Below are 21,889 nucleotides of genomic sequence, written 5' to 3' on the forward strand. Positions count from 1 at the left end.
ATTTAACATTACTGGGGAGGAGAGCAACGCGACTAGAAGTGACAGCGAGAGAGGGCTAGTAGCTTCTCCTCTCCTCTGTCTCAGCGGAGACCGTCACAACTTCATTCACTCTTTTAACAAAACAAAAAAAAAAAGCAACGAAGGAAGCAGTAAATGGACTTACATATTTAAGACCTAACTAAATGTAATTTAAGACCTAACATGCGGCTAATGTAAACCTTTGCAAGGTTAAACCCTAGATTCTAATCTATCCCTGTCACCCATGCTTTTAGTGTGTATGCCAAGAATAACTTTCTGTTACAGGGGGTGTGGCCAGAAGAACAGAGATAGGTCAGGTGTTTGGTGAAGGAGGACAGAGAGAGAGAGGTCTTAGCTGTCTGCAACCCAGTTGGTTTGGTTGGTGGAGGTTTGTTTGAGTTATTTTAATCTGCCACAAGCCAATGGACTTTCAATTCCTTCAATACCAATTTATTTTGGTGATTTGTTTGGTGTACAGCTCGACTGTTTTTGTCTTTGCTCTGAATTTGTGTGTTTGAATGTTCAGCGGCGGACAGTACCGATGTCCTCTGGGACAGGCGGTTGAGGTTGATGTTCAGTGGAGGCGTGAACACGTCCAGGTCAAAGGGGTCGATGAAGCTCTCCAGCCAATCACAGACCTCGTGGAATCTGGAAGACACATAACAATAACAGCTTCAGAACATTGAAGTGGACACCATGTAAAACTATTGTACCAACCACGAAGAAACACAGCCGGAAAGAAACACCTGTGTGTATATGTTTCACACACAAAAGGAACTTTTCCAAACTTTATTATTGTAACCAAGCAACTGTTGCAGCTAAACACTGCAATGCCACGGATCAACTTTGCAGCTGCAGTCAGTTCTTCCACTTCATGCCACAGCCCAGACAAAAAAAAATATTCTGCTATGATTAATATTTTGTTTAACATGCACCGTCAGGATAAATCCCAGCAGCACTTGCTCCTCTCTCATTACCACCCTGAACAAATACCTTAACCACAACTGCTCCACTGGAGCTTTAAAGTTCTAATCTGTAACTTTTCCACATTAAAACATCTAAAACAATATGTTGTTGAGTTGTGTTCTTACATTATCCCAAGTGTTTCCATCAATTCTCAAACCAGAGAAATCTGTGATTTTAATCATGGTAACAGTACATGTCATTGGTCTCCTGTCAATGACATCATAACTTCTATGATCATGTGTCAGTGTGTTTGTCTGACAGAAGCTCAACATTGACTTTTATCTAGTTTTAAGCCACATACACTTTTGACACCTTGGTGGTTTTCAGTTCTATATTTGAACCAGATGAAGGATTTTAGTCGTCGGACGTCTGGATCTGAAGTTGTCAGAGAAACAAGCTGAGGAAATGTTAGACAGCTCAGCTCCCAGCTGCTGGAGACGTCCTGTCCTGTGTCACTGAAGAGCGTCGCTGAATCTCTGATTTTTAAAGTCAAACTGCTTTATTCAGTGTTTCTACTGGTTTTAATCCCCTGGTGTGTTTGTTATGGAGAGGAGGACACCTCTGTGGATAATTCAGCTGCTGGCAAAAACCTGCTGAACGTCTGCTTCATAAGTTATCAGAGGAACAATCAGAACAAAGGTTAGCATCAATCTCAGCTCCAATTCTTCCCTGAGTCTCTGTCCTCCGTACAGCATCGCTCAAACACTGACTTTAAATGTGAAACTGCTTTATTCAGTGTTTTTAACGGTTAGAATCACTGGGTCTGTTTGATTTCCTGAACCACTGACACTGAAGGAATCCGAACCGGGAGGAGACAAAAACTCCCATGATCCCACACTATTTCATGACGTCACCCAACACCTTCTTTTATTATTGTTTTGATTGACGGACCCCTAGAGGCAGACATTACAGACTGTGTGTTAAGTAGCCTGCAGGTCAGACTGAGGTTGAGCTTCACGGTGTGAACGTGTGAATGTGTGCAACTGTGTGAGTGCGGTCAGGGCTTTCCTGCAGAAGAGAGCTGAGCACTCAGAGAAACTGCCTTCTGTCCTACCATGATCTCCATGACAACAGAACACATATGCTGACAATACTAGTTGTTTGTCACCAAAAAAATCTGTTTTGCCTCATTAATATGCAGATTTATGCAGGTACCTGTGTTGGGTACCTATGGTGTAAGTGTCAAGTTTCTATTCATTGTTCTTGAGCTGAGAATTATGTTCAAGAAAAATATCACCATCATCCTGTTTAAGGTCTAATTAGCTCGTTATCATTAGGAAAGATTTTTCATACCAACATCTTTGTCTTAATACACATCTGGTATCAGTTTGAAATGTTTTGGTTAGGTTTAAGGAGTTACAACAATTTCTGGAAAATCATCAGATCAGTTTCCTCATCAGAATGTAAACTTATGCATGAGGGCGTTGACAATGATGAGTCCCCAGAGTCAGAGTCACAGATGCAGCATGACAACATAATGTCCTGCATACCATGTAGTGTAGTGGCGGGACACAAAAGACACTTCTGATGTGCGCTCCTAATGAGCCCTGCGGCAGGTTACAGCCTCCCCAGCCTCACCGATCACAAACCAAAATGGCTGCATGTTACAAATTTGTGCTGAGGACAGATACCTGGGGTCTTGATGGGACCGGGAGCTCTTGCCCTCCTCCTGTCTGCTGCCCAGTGTGGTGTTGAGGTAACGAAGGTCGAATAACAGCTGCAGGGCTCTGTTCTGAGTCATGGGGAAAACACCATCCTAGAGGATGGAGTGGCAGAGGAAAACAAAACAGAGAAATTCACAAATGAAGCTGATGGTGATCCTGATAATTCCAGCCTGATTTCCTTTGTCGGTTCTCTTCCTTCCTTCTCTTTGCCAGACTTTCTTTTCCTTCTTTGTTCTGCCTCTTCTTCCTCCCGTTCCCTTCTCTCTCCTTTTTACTCCCTCTCACTGTTGTGCCTCAAACTCAACCATCAACTTTCTTTGCAAACATCATGAAAATGATTACTGTCCCCAACATGTTCCCTAGATTACAGAATTGGAAAAACATGGGAACTGAAGAATATGAGAATATCAGTCAGACAGGTCCCTCAGCAATCGACAATTTGTGTGTGTGTGTGTGTGTGTGTGTGTGTGTGTGTGTGTGCGTGTGTGTGTGTGTCAGTGACCTTGCTGCGGGCCTGCTGTGACAGGCTGTGGTAGTGTTGCAGGGCCTTATCCAGACAAGCCTGCAGCAGCTCCTGCAGGGTGGGCCGGGGCAGGGCGTGACCCCCCACCCTATTCACTTCCACACACAGCTTGAACAGCAGCGACTGGACAAACCAGGACGGCTGCAGAAGACACAGAGTTTCCCATCAAATCTCTGACTGGAATCAAAAATCACTGTGTGCCCTGTGCGTGTTAGAGGTGAAGCTTAGTGTCTGACCTGGACTGGAAGACGGATTTTGGATGTGACGCTGCTACCCGACTCCGCCTCTTCTTGGATCTCCAGATCCTCCCAGTTTGTTGCTGTTGTGAGGATGGCACCGGCAGACTCTGCATGCAGCACTGAGCCAAACTTATCCAGCAGCTCCTGTTACCACACAGCACAGTGTAACTCTGCAGGTCTCACAACATTTCCAATATGATTTAAAGGTGCATTATCTCCCTCTGTTTTTGTCTCAGATGTCAACACTCAACACAAAACCTCCTTTATACAACATACAACAAATAAAACTTCACAGATACACATATACATTTTGACATTTTCTGACTTTGGAGAGGGCGGTGCTCCAGATGCGATAGGCCTCCATGCTGCAGCTGAGAAGTTCCTCCTTCAGACCTGCCCACTTGGCCTGTGTGGGGCTGAGCTCTGCTGTGGCCCTGGCTTTGCCCAGCTTCTTGCCCTGCCTGGGGGTCCCCTTGGTCCTGGCCTCAGTACCACTCTGTTTTCCTAGGATGCACTGCTTCAGGTTAAGGCAGAGTTCACCCATGGACTGGCACAGCCTGGCCATGAACAGGACTGAACTAAGCTGGCTGGGGCTGGGGTCAGGCGAGGTCGTAGCCAACTTGGAGCGGATGGAGGACAGGATGTGGCGAACACAGGCCAGGGAGCCTTCACGCAAAGCCTCCTCCACTGTTGGTGAGTCCATGAAACGGTTAAATGAGGATGGTGACGAGCCCTCAGCAGGTCCAGAGGAGGAGACTGTCATGGAGTCAGACCCTGCAGCGTGAAAGGATAACATTCATCACTATTCACTATCTAAAACACATATCACATAGATACACATACATAATATCAATACATATTTAAATGGCGTGTGGCACTGTCAGAGGCCACATGATCTGTAATCCACCAATGTGTGTGCAATATTTTGTGCTAATCCCTCAGCAGAGATGGACATTAACTAAGTACATTTACCTGAGTACTGTACTTCAGTATATTTTCCAGTATCTGCACTTTACTTGAGTTTTATTTTTTTTTTTAGAAACCTGACTTTTACACTTAAAGACTAATATTGTACTGTTGACTCCTCTACATTTCATTTCAAGTACTCTTACTTTGAAGCAGAGCTGTTAGTCAGTGAATGAATTTTATTTTATTTTGAAAATGAGATTGACCATACACTGTGTTCATCACAGGAGAAGGTTCTGGTTCTGTAAATGTTGAACAATACAACAATGTGTTGACATAAAAATGTACTTTAAAATCAAGTACTCCAGTACTTTAACTCAAGTAACAATCTGACAGCTTTCACTTGTATTGGAGTCATATCTGACTAGAGGATCTGGACTGTGACTCAAGTCCTGGAGCTGTGGACCTCTGTCCCTCAGGCACATTATATGTCCAAACAGTTCACTGGACAAACAGTAACTATGACAAGCCAGTGACTCTAGATGAAAAGGTTAATTCTATGTTATTTCGCTCATTACCAACATTGTTATCCATGTCCAGGGGTGTTGAAAGCCAACGGCTAAATGTTCTTCAAATCTCAAAAGGCAGATTGACATTTCATTCTACTGTTCATGCTCCTCAGAAGATGAACCCTTTCCATTTTTGAAAATCCATTGAAACTTGCTCTGACACTACCTTTAGACCAAAATGTCACTTTGCTTTGCTGAAACAAACCGGAGGATAAACCGTACTGACCTGATGTTTCCTCTGTCATCACGCCCACAGATTTCAACTACATTTACTAAACAGCTTCCCAGATGACAGGTGCCCACTTTGGTCCTTACATTATTTTTCCTCACGCCGTCTCAGGCCTTATTATCCATTTCTAGACAAGAAAACTAACAGCTAAGACTATTTGTTTTCTGAAGACATGACTTTCCTGAGGTAAACTCTTTGCAGCAAAGGTCTAAGAAATGACAAACTGTCTGTATTTTGCAGGGGCTGCAGACTTATGTGTCAAATCAAAAAAAGTTCTTGAAAAAATTTGCTGAGGAAAAATAGTATGAAAACAGTATTAAATATAATTTAAAACTGCAAGCAGTGTTATGCTGGCCCTCGCCCTTCATGAACTTGGGGGACGCCACCAGGTGGCCACCTGTCACGGCCAACATGCATGATGTTCCTGTAAATCAAGTGAAAACCAGACCATGAGTTTTTGAGCTTTTAGGCTCAAAAAGTAGATTTTCATTCAGGACTAATAATAAATGGAGCAATTCCAGGGTCAGTGCTTGGGCCCTAATAAGTAAAAACTTATTAGAAGAGATAAATATATAAATTGAATGAATAAATATAAAAATAAAGAAATAAATAAAGTAATGACTAACAGACGGGATATTTGGGAGCAGACTGAGAGTCCCGCCCGGAGCATTAAGGAAGCACCACACAGTGTCACAGTCAAATGAAGTGAACAATGCTAGGACAAAGGCAGCTCAGAGAAGTTGCTGCTGTGATCTGTGTGAACTGTGATCTACAGATATGTGTGATCAGTGTGATCTATGATCCATGATCTGTGAGATTTATGTGACCTGTGTGATGTGTGATCTGTGTGACCTGTGTGATGTGTGATCTGTGTGACCTGTGTCATCTGTGTCATGTGTGTGACCTGTGTCATCTGTGTAAAACTGTGCAGGATTGCATACATACAAGTCCAGAGAGGGAGCTGGTGAGACGCATGCTGGACTCTCAATTTGAGAGACTGTTAGTACGTTTTATATGGTGAAGATTTAACTTGCTGCACCAGGTAGCGTCAGGTTTATGCCACAAACAGATGGTTCAAACAATAAACTTTTTAGTCCATATGCAAAGATATCCCATGTCTGTCCAAGTTGGTGAGGAGAAGACATGAAAACAAGAAAACATGGTGGAATAATTAATAATAACTCAACACTAACTAGAATGCTTCATGTTAAAATGTTTGGGTTAAAATGCAATAAAATACTGATATTGAGCTGAAAAGCTGAGAGTAATGAAAAACATTAGTTTATTTACTAGTGATGTGAGGTAAGGCACTGATGGTGGATGTCTTATCTACAAATGTTTGTTGCTTATTTATTGAGTATAAATATATATTGTTTTTTTTGTCTGTTTTTTTTCTCTATTCAAAGGTTTTTCACCTAATGACCAACAATAAATGGATCAGGACTGACAAACCACCTTCCATCAATAAGTTTGTGTAAACTGTCTGCAGACTAGCAGACCCTGGCTCAGTGTGAGCTGCAGCTACCTGTGTCCTGGGAGGGAAGGTAGTGCTGGAGGTCATCCAGTCTGGCCTTCAGCTTCGCATCCAAGGAAGAGCAGAAGTTCTGAACACAAGGTGTCAGGGCCTGGGTCTTCATGGCCAGGCCACTCCTCTGCTGCTGCCCCCGCTGGCTCACACTGACCCACCCGGCATCACTCAGCAGGTCCCCTGGGGACTCTGACCACAGGAATGAGGCCACATCTACCTCATACTGGGCCCCGCGGCTGGAGACAGGGTTGGTCCCTGAAGAGGTGTGGATGGTCTGGCCCTCCAGGTCCCTCACAGCTGAGCTGAGGAGCTGGACAGAGCTCGCTGAGATGGCTTCAGTCTCTTCTTTTGTGATGGCCTTGAGGAATGGCAGGAAGGAGTCATTGTACTTGTACTAACATGTACACTTTTTTTATCACATCAGCAGACAGGCGTGACAGTGTGGTGACACTGAATACAACATCCCAGAAAGCACCAATACATACAGTCAATGGACAGACCTATTGAGATGCTGGAAACAGCTGACCGAGCTAGAAGAGCACCAACCTGCAGGCGCTGAAGGAAAAGCTGCTGGAGGAAGTCATCCCAGACCGCCAGCGGGCGCTCCAGCAGGTGCTGGCACACAGTGCCCCAGTGCTGATTGATGGACTCTGTGGACAGGAGGTCCCACACAGCATCTCTGATGGCCGCCAGCCCCTTCAGGCTCTTCACATAGACTAACAGGCTGCCGACACCACGGCAGATGTCCTCCTTACACCTGAGAACAGAGGAGACATCGGAGAGCAGTTGATTAATTAGCCATATATAGACAATTGATCAATGACAGTTTAGATGATTGATGATTGACTACACTTGTTGTTTCCAAGAAAGCATCCTGACACTTCTTACTCAATCAATAAAGTTCACACTTTACTCTCAATTTTCAAATAAAAGCTGAATATTTGTTACAGTTTTTCTTAACCACTTTGATGCAGTTCACACATCAGAGAAGTAATTCTCACCTCTCTTAATGCAGTTCTCAGAACAATTAATGCAGTTCCTAAAACACTGACTCACCAGTGCAAAAGCCTCTAAAACAATAAAAAAACCTTGTTCACATGTGTTGAAACATGCAAAGTCAGTCAGTCACTTCAACACTGTCACTAATGAATTAAACCTTTTCACCAGAGCTTCCAGTTGGTTTTGATAAAAACCTGACTGACTGCTGAAGCGCAGAAAATATATAGTAAAAACTGTTCAGACACAAACTACAGTTACAACAGTAACATGTTGGGAAAATAACAATATGCTGCTCCAACATTGCATTGGTATTTTTGCTTTATGTTATTTTCAATGCAGTGTTTCATTTTGCAGCAGATTTGTGGCACTTTGCAATGTGTGAGCAATTTATTGATTTGTGTGTAGAGTTATGGAAAAATAAGACCTAGTTTAGAAATAGGTGTGAAAACAATTGTAAAAAAACTGTATCTGTAAATTCACAGAAGATAAATGCTGTAACTGAGGAAAGCAAAATGATAAACATGGAATTATGCATTCAAAAATGTGTGAGACTGGCCTTGCTCTCTCATACATATTTGAAGAAAGTTTAAAGTCATCTGATTGAAAACACTGATGCTGCAGGACAGTATCAAAGTGAGTGAGAGGTCTGTCATTGTATCTGACGGAGGAACAAACTGTTTTCATGAGTTGTCAGAGTCAGATGAGAAATGCATCACCACAATGAGAAAACGTCTTTAGTAGTGAACTATGTGTTGATACAAAGGAAGCCTGTACAAATACAATGAGAAATACTAATGTGTGTGAGGAAATGATGAACTGTTTTGAGAACTGCATTAAGAGAGGTGAGAATGAAGTTTCTGAGGTAAGAACTGCATCAAAGCGATTGAGAAAAACTGTAATCAAACGCACAAACAAATAAAGGCCATGTAAAAAACACCTGTACTATAATTTCTTCCAGGATAAATTCAGTATAATGTGCATTTTCATAGCACTAATTCCATCACTATGACTGTCCTGTCATACTGACCACTCTGCTGCTCTCACTTTTTCTTTTGATCCATTTCCACTCAGAAGAAGCATACAGGCAGTAAGAGAAATTATGTCGACTGGATGATGAAGAATGTTGCAAATTAATATTTTCATGCTATGGTTATTGATCAGACCTGAACCACAGCTTTGTTGAAAACTCCAAAACCATTACATAAGCAACATGAAATAAATAAAACCAGAAATACAAGTAGGCTGGTTGTTAAAGAGTTTAGGATAGCTGACTGGGAATCACTTTACATTCTGCACAGTCTCTGTGTGTGTTAATACTCTGTGAGTGGACTCTGTAAATCCATATGCATTTTTAATCAGAAAATGGAGAAACAACTTTCATTTTCAAATTTTCACAGTAATGAGTATTTTGCAACGTGCTGAGTTGAAGATGTGCAAATCTACAGCCTGTCACCACATCACTCAACCCAAAGGGAAGTTTATCCTGCTGCCTGTTGAGCTGAGGTTCGCACCTGGAGTTGTGAAACCTTCAGCTCACAACTTATGTAAAAGCAGAAATTTTGTTTATCTGATATGTTTTGCACATTTATTGGCTGTGCCCTTGCATCTCTACAGTCTAACTTATTGAAATCCCTGCAATATCCCTATTGACATTAGCAGAGATGAAGCGGACCTGTGAGGATCCACAGCAAGTTTTCTCTTTTTTTTCTCTCTCTTGCTGAATGCGATGACAGTTTGCACTGCAGTATGTCAATAGCTAAAGTGAACACTGTCAGGACAGCCAGTGTAGAGGGAGACACACGAGGAGCCTGGCTTTTGTTACAAAAGCCAAAAACAAAATAAAACTGCAGTGAAGGCAGGCGTGCTGTGATGTCTTCCCTGTGCCTTCTTGCAACAATGACAGTAACAGAAACTGTCAGCAGTGTCGTCATCATCAGTATGTCTCACCATTTTCTTTAAAATGTTCACTGAAGTAAGATACGATAAGATATTCCTTTATTAGTCCCACAGCGGGGAAATTTCCCGCGTCACAGCAGCAAAGTGGACAGTACGAAGAAAAAAAACAGATTGCCAAATGACAAGAACCAAATACTTAAAGATAATAATATAATATAATAGAATAGAATAAAATAAAATAAAATATGTACAATTAAATACTAAATATACAAGATACAAAAAGTAGCAGCAGATGACTTGTATTGCACATGGTGGATTGTCAGTCTTTGGTGTGCAGTGTTTGTTTTAAAGACTGACAGCAGCAGGACGGAAAGACCTGCGGTATCTCATCTTCAAACACCGTGGGTGCAGCAGCCTGTTACTGACGGAGCTGCTCAGTGCTGTCAATGTGTCCTGCATGGGGTGGGAGATATTGTCCAGCAGGCATTTAAGGTTTTCTCCTTATTTTAGTCTTACTCCTAAGGAATGACTTAAAGTCAGTTAAACCGCTGCACAGGAGACCTTAGCAACCAAACTAAGGAAAAAACTGAAGGTACCTCTGACTCTTTCTTACCGGCAACATGTCTGAGATTATGATGATAAATGAAGAGGATGAACATCTCAACGAGAGTTTTCCACGATCAGAAGAACCTGATGGACCCTCAACAACGAGGAATTGATTTTGCTCTATAGATCTGATCGGCAGTCAGTTTATGACTTGTCTTACTAGAGCTGATCCCTCCACTGTGCTCTTCTATCTCCTCTCCAGTTAATGATCACTCTGCAGTTTTATGCTACAGGATCTTTCCAGTCAATTATTGGTGAACTATTTCATGTCCATGGATCAACTGGGTGAGTGTAAGCTGCTCTGACCGTCTGCTGAACACTGTGCTGAAGTTTCCATCAAAACAACAGGGGGATGAGAGAGGCACACCTCTTTAATGTAATTTTTTCAGACATTTTTTTCTTCTGGCCAACTGTGTGAGACGATACAGATATTTCAACCTACGATATAGATGATATGTAAATGATCTTCTGATCTCCATGGATTTGGACTCCACGTTTGTGCTCCTCTTATTGGATCTCATTGCAGCTTTTGATACTATAGATCGTTGTATTTTCTTAGACCGACTTGAAAGATAATTCAGTGTTTCACCTGGTTAAAGTCCTACTTATCTGACAGACCGCAGTGCGTCTCCTATAATAACACTATATCGACATACTCTGCTGTGAAACATGGAGTACCCCAGGGCTCTGTTCTTGGCCCTCTGCTTTTCTTTCTCTATAGTTCACCTCTTGGTCAAATTATTTGCAGTCATGGAATTAATTTCCACTGTTATGCTAATGATACTCAGCTGTATGTGCTGTATGAGCTCCAACCGTAGAGTCTGGATCTACAACTGCAAACCACCTACTGCCCCCATGATCCTGTTACACACCTGCTGCTAAACCTGCTAAAATTTGCTATAATTAATAATGATAATTATTAATGTTATTAGCGGTCATTACTATTTTTATCAGTAGCAGAACTACAGTTGCCATTTCATTACTATTGCTGTTACTGCCGCTGCTATCACTATTATTAATATTGCGATCACTGTACATTCTTGTTCTTTTCCTCTGTGCTCTCTCTCTCTCTTTTTCTCTGTCTCTCTCTCTAACCCAATCAGCCGAGGCAGATGGCCGCCCACCCTGAGTCCTGTTCTGCTCGAGGTTTCTGCCTCTTAAAAGGAAGTCTTTCCTTGCCTCTGTCGCCTAGTGCTTGTTCTTGGTGGGAATTGTTGGATCTCTGTAAATAATATTATAAAGAGAAGGTCTAGATCTGCTCTATTTGGAAAGTGCCTTGAGATAAGTTATGTTGTGAATTGGCGCTACACAAATAAAAATTGACTTGACTATCACAAGCGCTAATGCAGCAAACAAATGGTCCCCATGGAAACTGTAGAATTTTACCACTATAAAATCTATTTGATTGCTGCAAATGCCAAATTCCTTAACAAAGGAAACCTTTTGAGTTATTCTGTGCAACACCCTTAAGTAACTCCCTCAGCTAAGGAGAAATTCAACCTTAAGTGTCAGACTTAAGTAGAAAACTTAAAGTGCTCTGTGCAACTGGCCCCTGGTTCTCTGTGCTGGTGTGGTAAATCAAGGCCTCTACATGTGATCTAAATGAGTCACATAGATGCATAAGAAAGCCAGACATCCGTATATAAACTGAGAGTGGTATCGTATTTGCTATACTATTGAAAAAGTGGCAGGAGCAGGGGTCTGACTGTGATTCTGCTCTGTGTGTGTTCAGAAACATGCGGGTACCATGTTCTGCTGTACACTATTAGACAGTCACATCAAACTTCAAAAAAACATCCAAGGCAAAGGAAGCAGGTAATATGAAAAAGATTAGCAGTATCCTCACATATCAATCCACTGCTGCAAGGTGTCCCGCAGTTGCTCTCTCTGGATTGGCTGAGCCAGGGTGCGAAGAGCGGGCTGGAACTCAGTGATGGACGTAGGCAGGTACCTGAACCAGCTGCTTGTACTCGTCTCTTCCTGCAGCACCTTCCTGACTTTAACTGAGGAGTGAGGTGAAGACATTAAATCACAAGCATCAACACACTGTTAAAACCTTTTCTTTAATTGTGGAGTTTTGTGCTTCAGAATACATCCAAGTCTGTGTGAATGGATTTTCTTACTTTCCACTCAATGTATTGTATTCACCCCTTCAGTCTGACCCCAAAGTAAACCAATTCTGGTCAGATATCTTCAAATGCCTTTCTACTGTAAATAACTGTGTTATTACACCAGACCCATATACTGCCATTCACCCTTCAACTTAACCCATTTGCAACAAAAGACAATACAATGTTGCACGGTCACTGCAAAGAGGATCATTGTAACCCTTTGGAAAACTGAAGATGGCAGAGGTCACTAACCTGTTACATTTGGAGAGGATAAAATTTACTGTCTGTCTTTGACAGAATGCGGCAAGCATGCCTGTCTTATTTATGAGAGTGGACTAAAGCATCTACGTAAGTGCATGTATGTCTTGTATGATGTGTATACACGGTATGTCTGTAATTGTACTGTATATATGTATATACATTTGCTTCTCTTGGTAAATGTAATTCACTGTAAACATCCATTTCCTGACTGGTGCTTATTGTTATATTAACTGTGTCTCCTGGAGTAGTAGATCCCTCTGTATTTGTTTATTAAAAATGATCCTAGAACAGCCCTAAAAACATACATAGTACCACTTGCATGCCAAATAATACAACAGCCTTTCTTTACTTAATCTAACTTATCCTCAACATAACAATACACGAGATGTAAGACATGTAGTGTCTATACCAACAGATGTTAATAAGGGAGTGGCAACTGAACTAACAGCCTGGATTTCAAAGTGGAAACGTCAGAGACCATTGTGGTCTAAGCTTGTTTTAAAAGAATCCAAACTTCCAGGATGTCCTAGCTGTTTACCTGCAGGGGTGGTTGAGGTGACATTCTCTAAGATAGAGAAGAGCATGCCACAGCTCAGGGCCCCCTCCCCTGGCCTAGGGCCTCCCTCTGGGGGCAGGTAGAATACAGCGTAGGCCTGGAACAGAGTGGTGACCAGCAGCTCCACCAGGCTGCATACCTGAGCCTTGATCCCCGCACCTGGATACAAACAAACATCTTTATCAACTGGTACACATTTCTGACAGATACTGTAAACAGTCTGGCACAAAAACACACACACGTCAGCAGCTGTTATAAATGGTAGAATACCGTGCTGTGGTTGGTTGAGCAGTTGATGGATAGAGGCTTTCCGGGCCAATAAGAAGTCAGCCAGGGCCTGGCGTGGTGAGCTGTCCTCCAGCAGCATGGTGGACACCAGAGCTTCAGCGATAGCCTGGTCTGACACTGCCCGGCCCCGCAGCAGAGATCTGCTGTCCAGCAGAATGGTGGATCTGCAGAAAGACAGGCTGCTGACTGACCTGTGACACAGCTTTCACTAACTGTCACATGTGGATCCATCACTACTTCTCCTGGTTCTGAGGCCTGGAGTTTCTCTTTTAAATTCAGCTCCCTCTGCAGGAGTTTCACTTTTGTGACCATGTGTTTAATCAAAGGCACAAGCTCCTTTCACAGAGTCTGTAGGCCGCCTCGCCATGCTGTATAAAAGATATGAACATGGAAATGGGGGGGGGGTTCACAATGCTAAAGGAATGAGGCCACATGTGAGTCAGAGCACCTCTGAATGTGGTCTGAATGATCGGATCTCAAATGTGTCCTCAATGCGTCTTGGGTGCGTTTACACCTAAACTTAGAGCTGACCACTGGTGAGATCTGAACAGGTCTGAACAGATGTGAACCGGTCTGAACAGATGTGAACAGGTCTGAACAGATGTGAGCAGATGTGAACAGGTCTGAACAGGTCTGAACAGATGTGAACAGGTCTAAACAGGTCTGAACAGATGTGAACAGATGTGAACAGGTCTGAACAGGTCGTGAACAGATGTGAACAGGTCTGAACAGGTCTGAACAGATGTGAACAGATGTGAACAGGTCTGAACAGATGTGAACAGGTCTGAACAGATGTGAACAGATGTGAACAGGTCTGAACAGGGCCAGAGCCAAATCGATGTTTGGGTAAAAGCTAAAGCCAGCATGGCAGGACAGATGCTGATGCTGTGTTAACACATCTGGACCATGGTTTCTAAAATCACACACGGGAGCAGCGACATGTGACTTTGTGTAAAAGGAGCTACACATAAAAAACATCTAATACCTGAAGTGTCCCGTGGTGGCTACCTGTCGGACCAGAATGGGGAAGCGGGCCAGGATGGGGCTGTAATGGCCGCCTGTCGCGGTCTCCAGCTGCAGCAGACTGTGCAGGTGGCAGCACAGCAGGTAGAGCTGGGTGGCCTGCAGGTACTGGGATGCCTCCATGGCGCTCCAGATGCGCTCTGGGATCTCCAGGAGGAGCTTGATCTGGGAGGCCATGGTGTAAAACTTCTCCTGCCAGTGCCTCTGGCTCTACAAGAGGACACGCATACACATTTATATGTCTGGTGAAAAGACAAGCAATGATATAACACAAACACAAGACAATGTAATGATGTACAGTAATATTATAATGCATTAGATGAGTGTGGATTTCATTTCATACATCCAATAGTACAGAATCGTTTTTAAAGTTGACTGGTTTGACTCAGGGGTCTCACAGGGTCTGTGAGCTCCTCATGTCTTATATTACTGGTCACATTTATTCACATATTGTATCAAAACACTCAAACTGATCCCCAACAAATCAAATGAATAAGTCATCAAATATCAACATCCAAAAATCATCTGAAACTCACATCAGACAAAAATCTGAGTCATGATTCAGTCAGACCTGAACACACAGACACCACTGTAAATAAACCTCCATAAATCTGATTAGAAACCAGAGAAGAAGAAGCTCCTCAGTCAGTGATCAGTGATAGTTGTCAGTTCATCAATGATTAATATCAAACAGGAAGTTAAAATATCTATAGAATAGCTATCTATCTCTCTATCTATCTGATGCAAACAAACTTGACAGCATAACTTATTTGACAGTCAACTGCCAAATAATGATTTGGGGTTGAAGACTGTGTATTTGATTTAGTTCATTAGAAGCAGATTGACTGAGTGAAGTTGTGTTACTTAAACTATACTATACATCCATGGTTTGTACAGACTATAGTCTCTGAAGCTTTACGTGAGCAGGGGGTGAGCTGCTTGTGGCTCGTGAGCCACATGTTGGAGACCCCTGATTTAAACTAAGTGCAATCAATTCTTATGAGGACAAGTCCCCAATTTCCATTCAGCAACATTAAGATTTAATGCTCCTTTGGAAGTCAGCAAACACAAACACCAGCAGAACAAGTGTTAGATAGTGTTCTGGTGAATTTGGATCCACCAGTTCACCACTGCAGGTGAACAGAGGTGGATATTTTAGCTGTGATTACTGCAGGACATTTCCTATTAGCTGATTATTGACAGATGAGCTCTATAAGCTCTATCAGCTGATGGGACGCATTACGTGTAAAGTAACGATATAACTGCGGTGAATATTTGCATATAATTTATATGACAATGAATTGCCACATTTTTAAATGAAGTTTGGTGTTCCTCAGTTGATGCAGGTGTATCACCGACACAAGCGCAATCAGGTCAAGCGTTCACCTCCTGTCTGCAGCCGCTCACACCGGCTTTGCCTTGTTTGAGCCGGTGGCAGTACTGGTGCATGTCCTGGATGGACTGGACGACGCTCTCCGAGCACTGCCTCATCTCCCCGATGGTGTCGGCGGCGTCGATAAGGTCCCGGTAGCGCTCCCCCACCATCTGCCTTAGCTCCTCCTTCTTCTGCTCGATCTCCCCGCGGACTTTGCGCTCGATCCCGCGAATCTCGTCGGTGTTGTAGCGCTCGAAAAGACCCGCCGGGTTCTTAATCTCCGAGACCCGGAGAGACAGCGCAGGATCCTCGGCCATCGCTCCGACACAATAAGTTCGGCTCCTACACGAACTCCAACCCGGAAGACCGGGAGGAAAACACTTCCTGCTTCCACGTAGGGAAAAATGTGACGACACTGAAACGTGATGTGTTCATTGGTTCATTTCCGTACAGGCTGGGTCCCGCCCATCCACACTGCTGAACCAATAATAATCATTCCAAAGCATAACATAACAAAACATGACAAACTGAAACAATTCATTTATCAATTCCAATATAACAAGTTTCAGCCATTAAACACCTGCTGAAGTTTTGATTTTTATTAATTTATTTTTTAATAAACCAAATATTTATTTTGTAAATGTAGCGCCGTAACTATGACAACCTCGTTGTTTTACAGACAACACTGACATTATAAGAATGTATCACATCTCTAAAGAAGGTTATTTAACGTCATACATCATGTAGACATGGATTACTTATATTCTATATGAAAACCATATTCTGTTTACAAATAGTAATAATAATTATAAGAATAATGATCATAATAATAACAGTAAAGAAAATACATAAAAGTAATAGTAAACACAAAGAAAAAAGGAAGATACAAAACAACATTTATGTTTATAGTATTTTGTAAACACCTGCTGAAGTGGTCCGCTCCTCCTGAGTCCCTCCTTTTAATGCCGGACCTCAGACATCATTTCACTTCATTACTCACCTCACAATCAATCTGAAGTCTTATTAGAGGCTGCATCCATACTGGATCAAAGTCCTGTGGGCTCCAGTAAGGCTTGATACTTGATGTGCCCTTTTCTTTTATAGCCTGTACCCCTGTGTGTACCACTTGACCATATTATTTCTCTCTGGAGAATACACCAACAATTGTCTAATAAAGGTAAGAACAGAAATCCAGTCCCTCAAATGTGAAAGAAATTCATTTTAAGATATTGAACAAGATTTATCCTCGTAATGACCTCTTACACCATAATAGTTCTACTTTCTGCAATTCAAACACTGAGACCATAGAACATGGGAGGCTTTCCAGTATTGGATAACATGCAATAATCACAATATTCCAACTCTAACATATGAAAATATAAAATGTAATTTCTTAAAAAGAACACCTACATTTGATGTCTAAATGAAATTACATTATATAAAAAATATGTGAAATGCTGTTATATTAAAAAACGTCCAACATCTATATGATTATGCACTTTGATACCTGACTGACCATTTATTTTTGTCCCTTTATCTTTAAGTTTAAGTTTATTATTTTTCGTCAGTCTTGTTGACCTATAGTGTTCTTATTCTTATTACTACTTTCACAGTTGTTTCTATTGTTTTTGCATTTATCCTACATGTCAGTCATGCCTTTTTGACTCTTGTAAAGATTGTCAATAAAAAACATTTGTGAAAAATGTGATAATTGGTCCTGTTCATATTTCTAACATTGGACCATGGTCAACTAACTTAGAACATACAGCCAGAAATGTACTGTGGGAACAGTTGTTGATCCAAACCTCAGCTAACTCTGAAATATGAGTAAAATATTAAAAAAGTTAGGCCAATGCTTTTCAGGGTCATCCATGTCTATTTCCTTTAACCTTACTGTAGTTCAGTATTTGCTTGGTTGGATGATGCAGTTGTCCATCTACAGTTGATGCAGAATGCAGCACTGAGCCCATGTATCCTCCAGATCTATGTCAATAATAGACCAAATATTAGAGACTGTAGCTTTCAAAATGACCGACTCTGATTTAAGTAAAACTGTGACATTATGTCCAAAGAGTCTTTAGAGAAATTAATTGATTCAGAGGTCTGCCACTGGAGTTTTTTGATAAGCTGCTGCTGTTTTACCAGCTTGTGGCTCTTAGAAACAGTGTATGATATTTTATTTGGCATAGCACTTCCAGAGGTGAACTGAGTCCACAGCTCCATGGCTTGAGTGACAGTCGTTGTTGTTCAGTCAGATTGTTACTTGAGTTAAAGTACTGAATTATTCAAATGTACATTTTTCATGTCAACACAGTTAATACTGTTGTATTGTTCTACATTTACAGAACCTAATGACTCTGAAACAACCTACTGACTGACTGACTGACTGACCGACTGACTGACTGACTGTAGAACCTGTAGAATAAAGAGAGAGAGAGAGAGAGAGAGAGAGAGAGAGAGTATGATACAAAGACTGCAGACATGGACATAAAAACAATTGAATCAATTAAAGAAGCCATTGTTGTTTTCATATTTCTTATATTTCAGTCAGTGACTAAGTGTGGTCGTGGTAAACACAGAAAGCATTTCAAACTAAAGGAATCTTTCTTTATTTCTAAACCTTAACAGACTTCAGATCAGAGCATGGTCTCTGGTGCAGAATCTTCTGCCTCATCTTTATCTAACGTCGCCATTGTTAGCTGACAGGTTCAAACATGACTGACAGTGGAGGAGTTTGCTGTGATTGGATTTTCTCCTGTGATGAACACAGTGTATGGTATATCATATTTTCAAAATAAAATAAAATTCATTCACTGACTAACAGCTCTGCTTCAAAGTAAAAGTACTTCATAGAAATGTAGAGGAGTCAACAGTACAATATTAGTCTTTAAGTGTAGAGGAGTAAAAGTCAGATGTTTCTAAAAAAAATAAAACTCAAGTAAAGTGCAGATACTGGAAAATATACTGAAGTACAGTACTCAGGTAAATGTACTTAGTTACTGTCCACCCCTGACCACTTCTCACCAGCCTAGTTCTCATTGACATGTGCCACTGCTAATTCTAATATGCAGATGTTATGTGTAACTTATAAACAGCTGATGATTCCAGTGTCTCTGGCAGATACTGTAGGTGCTGTGCCACACATGCGTCAGTGTCACGGTGTGTGTGCAGTGTACCTCTCCCTAGTGGCTTATTTTGACCCCTCCGTCGGAAAGCGTTTATTTTAAATGCGGAAGGAGGAAGGTGGAGCTGCGTCAGGTGAGTGATTAACAGGTGCGCCAGGTAGACTTTCATCCCGGAAGGAAAAAGACTAAAACAAACGACGCTACTGACAGGTAGGCACCTGCTGCTCTGAATAACGTCACATATTACACACTGTAGCGTTTATAACAAAACGAATAACTGATGAATTTATTCAAATGTATGTTGTCAAGTTTTATCTTTAAAACGTTCGAGTGAACGACACTGATTCACCTGCAGCATCAATCATGTCTAATGACTCACCTTAGTTACAATCAACACAAAGTCAAGTGTGTTTGATTCATGTTTGTGTGTGTTTGCTGTGAGAGTGTTGGAATGTGTGTTTTCACTGTAGACGCCTGTGTTGTGACTGAGTGAATGGCAACTACTAACGTGAATCCCACTCAGCTTTGTTTGTTAGTGCTTCCGGAGCTGATGAGCAGCTGGACCCATTCACCACCGTCAGGGTTTTAAATGTCAGTTTAAAACACTGACAAAGCTTTGATGGTGTGACAGAGAAAATGAAACAGAAACAGCTAAAAGGAATTCAGCCGTTTTAACTGTGACGTCATAGCGTCTGCTGTGGCCTTTTGTTTTAGCTGTGGATGGATGGAAGCGAGCAATAAAATATGGACTGGGCTTTATTTCTAAATCACATAATAAGGCTTTTGTCTGGAGGAAGAACATTAACCCCGCCTGCTACGGCTGATAGTAATGGAACTGAATGTAACATTGTGGTGTGATTAAGTTCCGCCTACATGTGGTTCTCCACCGTAGTGATTCTTAATGGAAGATGATGATGATGACGCGCTCTGAGCATCATGAATATCACACTGTCACCTGTTATGTAAAATGAAAAACAAACCCTCAAGCACAAGTTTAGTGTTTTTTAAGTGTGTCCTCAGAGAGTATCTCAGGTTCATTCTAACTCCTTAGTAACTCCTTAGGCTTCAGCAGCCTGAATGAATCAAATCAAGTTACAGATAAATTCAGTCACAGTTAAAATTCCCACTTTTTTCCCTGGACAGTGTTTTTGTCCTGAGCAGCAATGAAGGGAAAGTTATGATGGAGTATTAGGGTCACATTGAGGAAAAAAAATCATGTTTTTAGAAAAAAAGTCATAGAATAAAATTGTAATTTTACAAGAAAAGAAGTCATAATATTATGAGAATAAAGTTGTAATTGTAGGTTGCATGTTGTTTTATAGGGGAAATAGATAGATACAATAGATAGATAGATAGATCTTCTTCCCCGTTCCTGATACACGCAACAATAGCTGAGTCATCCAAGTATTTCTAGATGTGGCAGGACTCAGTTGTATTTAAAGTCTGCCATAAACAGGGTGAACAGGAACAGAGCCAGAACAGATCCCTGTGGAGCCCCAGTGCTGTTCATCACTGTCCCTGAGACACAGTCACCCAGCCTGACGTACTGTGGTCGTCTTGTCAGGTAATCCACAATCCAGGACGTGAAGCAGGGATCCACCCCCATCCCTTCCAGCTTGTCTTTAAGGATGGGGGGTTGGATGGTGTTAAATGCACTTGAGAAATCAAAGAACATAATCCTCATGTAACCACCTGGCTCATCCAAGTAAGAATGGGCCAGTGGAGCATTTAAAGGACGGCATCATCCACTCCAATATGTTCTTTGTAGGTGAACTGTAGGGGGTCTAGTGCATGTTCAACCTGTGGCCTTCAGAAGGTGGAGAAGCAGCTGCTCCAGGGTCTTCATGATGTGTGATGTGAGGGCCAGATTATGATCTGATCTGCCAAGTGGTGGTAGAGCTGAAGCAGTGTAGGCCTCTGACATTTGTATACAACAGATCCAGGGTCTTATTTTCCCTAAATATCAGAAGCGTCCTGTGAAGTACTACTTTAGCAGGTTTCACAAATAAGGAGAAACTTCATCTTTTGAATCATCATCATCATCATCATCATCATCATCATCATCATCATCAGGACATTGACAAGATTGTGAAGAAACTGAGTCTATTCTTTTGTTAGACAGACATTCAGAAGCAGCTCAGACTGTTTGATTGGTTTATGTAATATTCCTAAAAATTATCTTTTATTTCTCTCAAAATTTTTCATTTTTAATTTTCATAATATTATGACTTTATTCTCATAATAGTACTACTTTTCTCTTGAAATATTATGATTTTTTTCTCAAAAAATTACAATTTTATTTTTGAAATTTCAGATTTCTGATTTTTCGTCAATATGGCCCTAATACTCCGTTGTAGAAAGTAACACAAATACTGAATTTATTTAAATTTTTATTTAAATATTAACTTCAAATTTACTGTGGAACATATTTTTTGCACAGAACCAGCATTTTGAGTGAGAATTGAGTCCCCGACCACTTACATGTAAAAGTGCATTATGAAGGGAAATTTTCATGGCTAGTATGAACAAGAGCAATGATCACACCTGACTGTTGTTTTAAGACAGATATGAAAAACTTTGAACCTTCATCATACAAAAACAGATTTCAGCCCACAGGGAGGTCTGAGCAGAATGTGCTGATTCAAGTTTTTTTATGCTGAGCTGCAGTTCTGCTCTGACATATTTATGTCTCACATTCATGACTGATGTTGGTTCCTGAGGCACAGCTATAGTACAACTTCTTCTCCTACTCTAAAGCTTCCAGTCCCCACTTTAAAGTCTTGAATGGAGTCACAGCTGCAGTCCCTCTCTCTCCATATGATTTCAGATTCATTCATTTTTTGTGCTATGTATGTTGTCTTTTCATAATACATTTTGTTTTTAATTACAACAAACCTCTGTCATGATCAGTAGTCTGTGTCAATCCAAATATGACAACGGTCCCAGGAAGCATGAAACAATAAATCTACATTCTCACATATAAGATGTCTGTGTGTGTGTATATATA

At 41.4% G+C, this 21,889-nt stretch overlaps 2 protein-coding genes across 5 annotated transcripts in view; one reads left to right on the top strand and one right to left on the bottom strand.

Moving 5' to 3' along the window:
* The window catches only part of cog1 (component of oligomeric golgi complex 1), a 24,417-nt gene extending 8,282 nt beyond the window's left edge, over nt 1–16,135 (bottom strand). For both annotated transcript variants that reach the window (XM_023422838.2, XM_023422839.2), the window contains exons 1-12: nt 15,769–16,135; nt 14,345–14,592; nt 13,342–13,523; nt 13,054–13,230; nt 11,990–12,146; nt 7,189–7,399; nt 6,640–7,000; nt 3,736–4,184; nt 3,408–3,554; nt 3,151–3,312; nt 2,616–2,740; nt 558–666 (exon numbers count right to left, since the gene is read on the bottom strand). In XM_023422838.2, the coding sequence (XP_023278606.1) occupies nt 558–666; nt 2,616–2,740; nt 3,151–3,312; nt 3,408–3,554; nt 3,736–4,184; nt 6,640–7,000; nt 7,189–7,399; nt 11,990–12,146; nt 13,054–13,230; nt 13,342–13,523; nt 14,345–14,592; nt 15,769–16,074 (2,634 nt within the window). In that variant the 5' untranslated portion in view covers nt 16,075–16,135. The remainder of the gene's footprint in view (nt 1–557; nt 667–2,615; nt 2,741–3,150; nt 3,313–3,407; nt 3,555–3,735; nt 4,185–6,639; nt 7,001–7,188; nt 7,400–11,989; nt 12,147–13,053; nt 13,231–13,341; nt 13,524–14,344; nt 14,593–15,768) is intronic.
* A 2,866-nt stretch (nt 16,136–19,001) lies between these two features.
* Nucleotides 19,002–21,889, top strand: part of smim22 (small integral membrane protein 22) — a 7,328-nt gene continuing 4,440 nt past the window's right edge. For 2 of the 3 annotated variants that reach the window (XM_023422842.2, XM_087178400.1), the window contains exon 1: nt 19,002–19,092. The gene's annotated coding sequence lies outside the window, so the exon portion shown is untranslated. The remainder of the gene's footprint in view (nt 19,093–21,889) is intronic. The other variant, XM_023422843.2, reaches the window with a different exon arrangement.

Source organism: Seriola lalandi, unplaced genomic scaffold (genome assembly GCF_002814215.2).
Source record: "Seriola lalandi dorsalis isolate HSWRI2012SDOR001 ecotype SW California unplaced genomic scaffold, Sedor1 jcf7180002054686, whole genome shotgun sequence".
NCBI classification, from domain to species: Eukaryota; Metazoa; Chordata; class Actinopteri; order Carangiformes; family Carangidae; genus Seriola; species Seriola lalandi.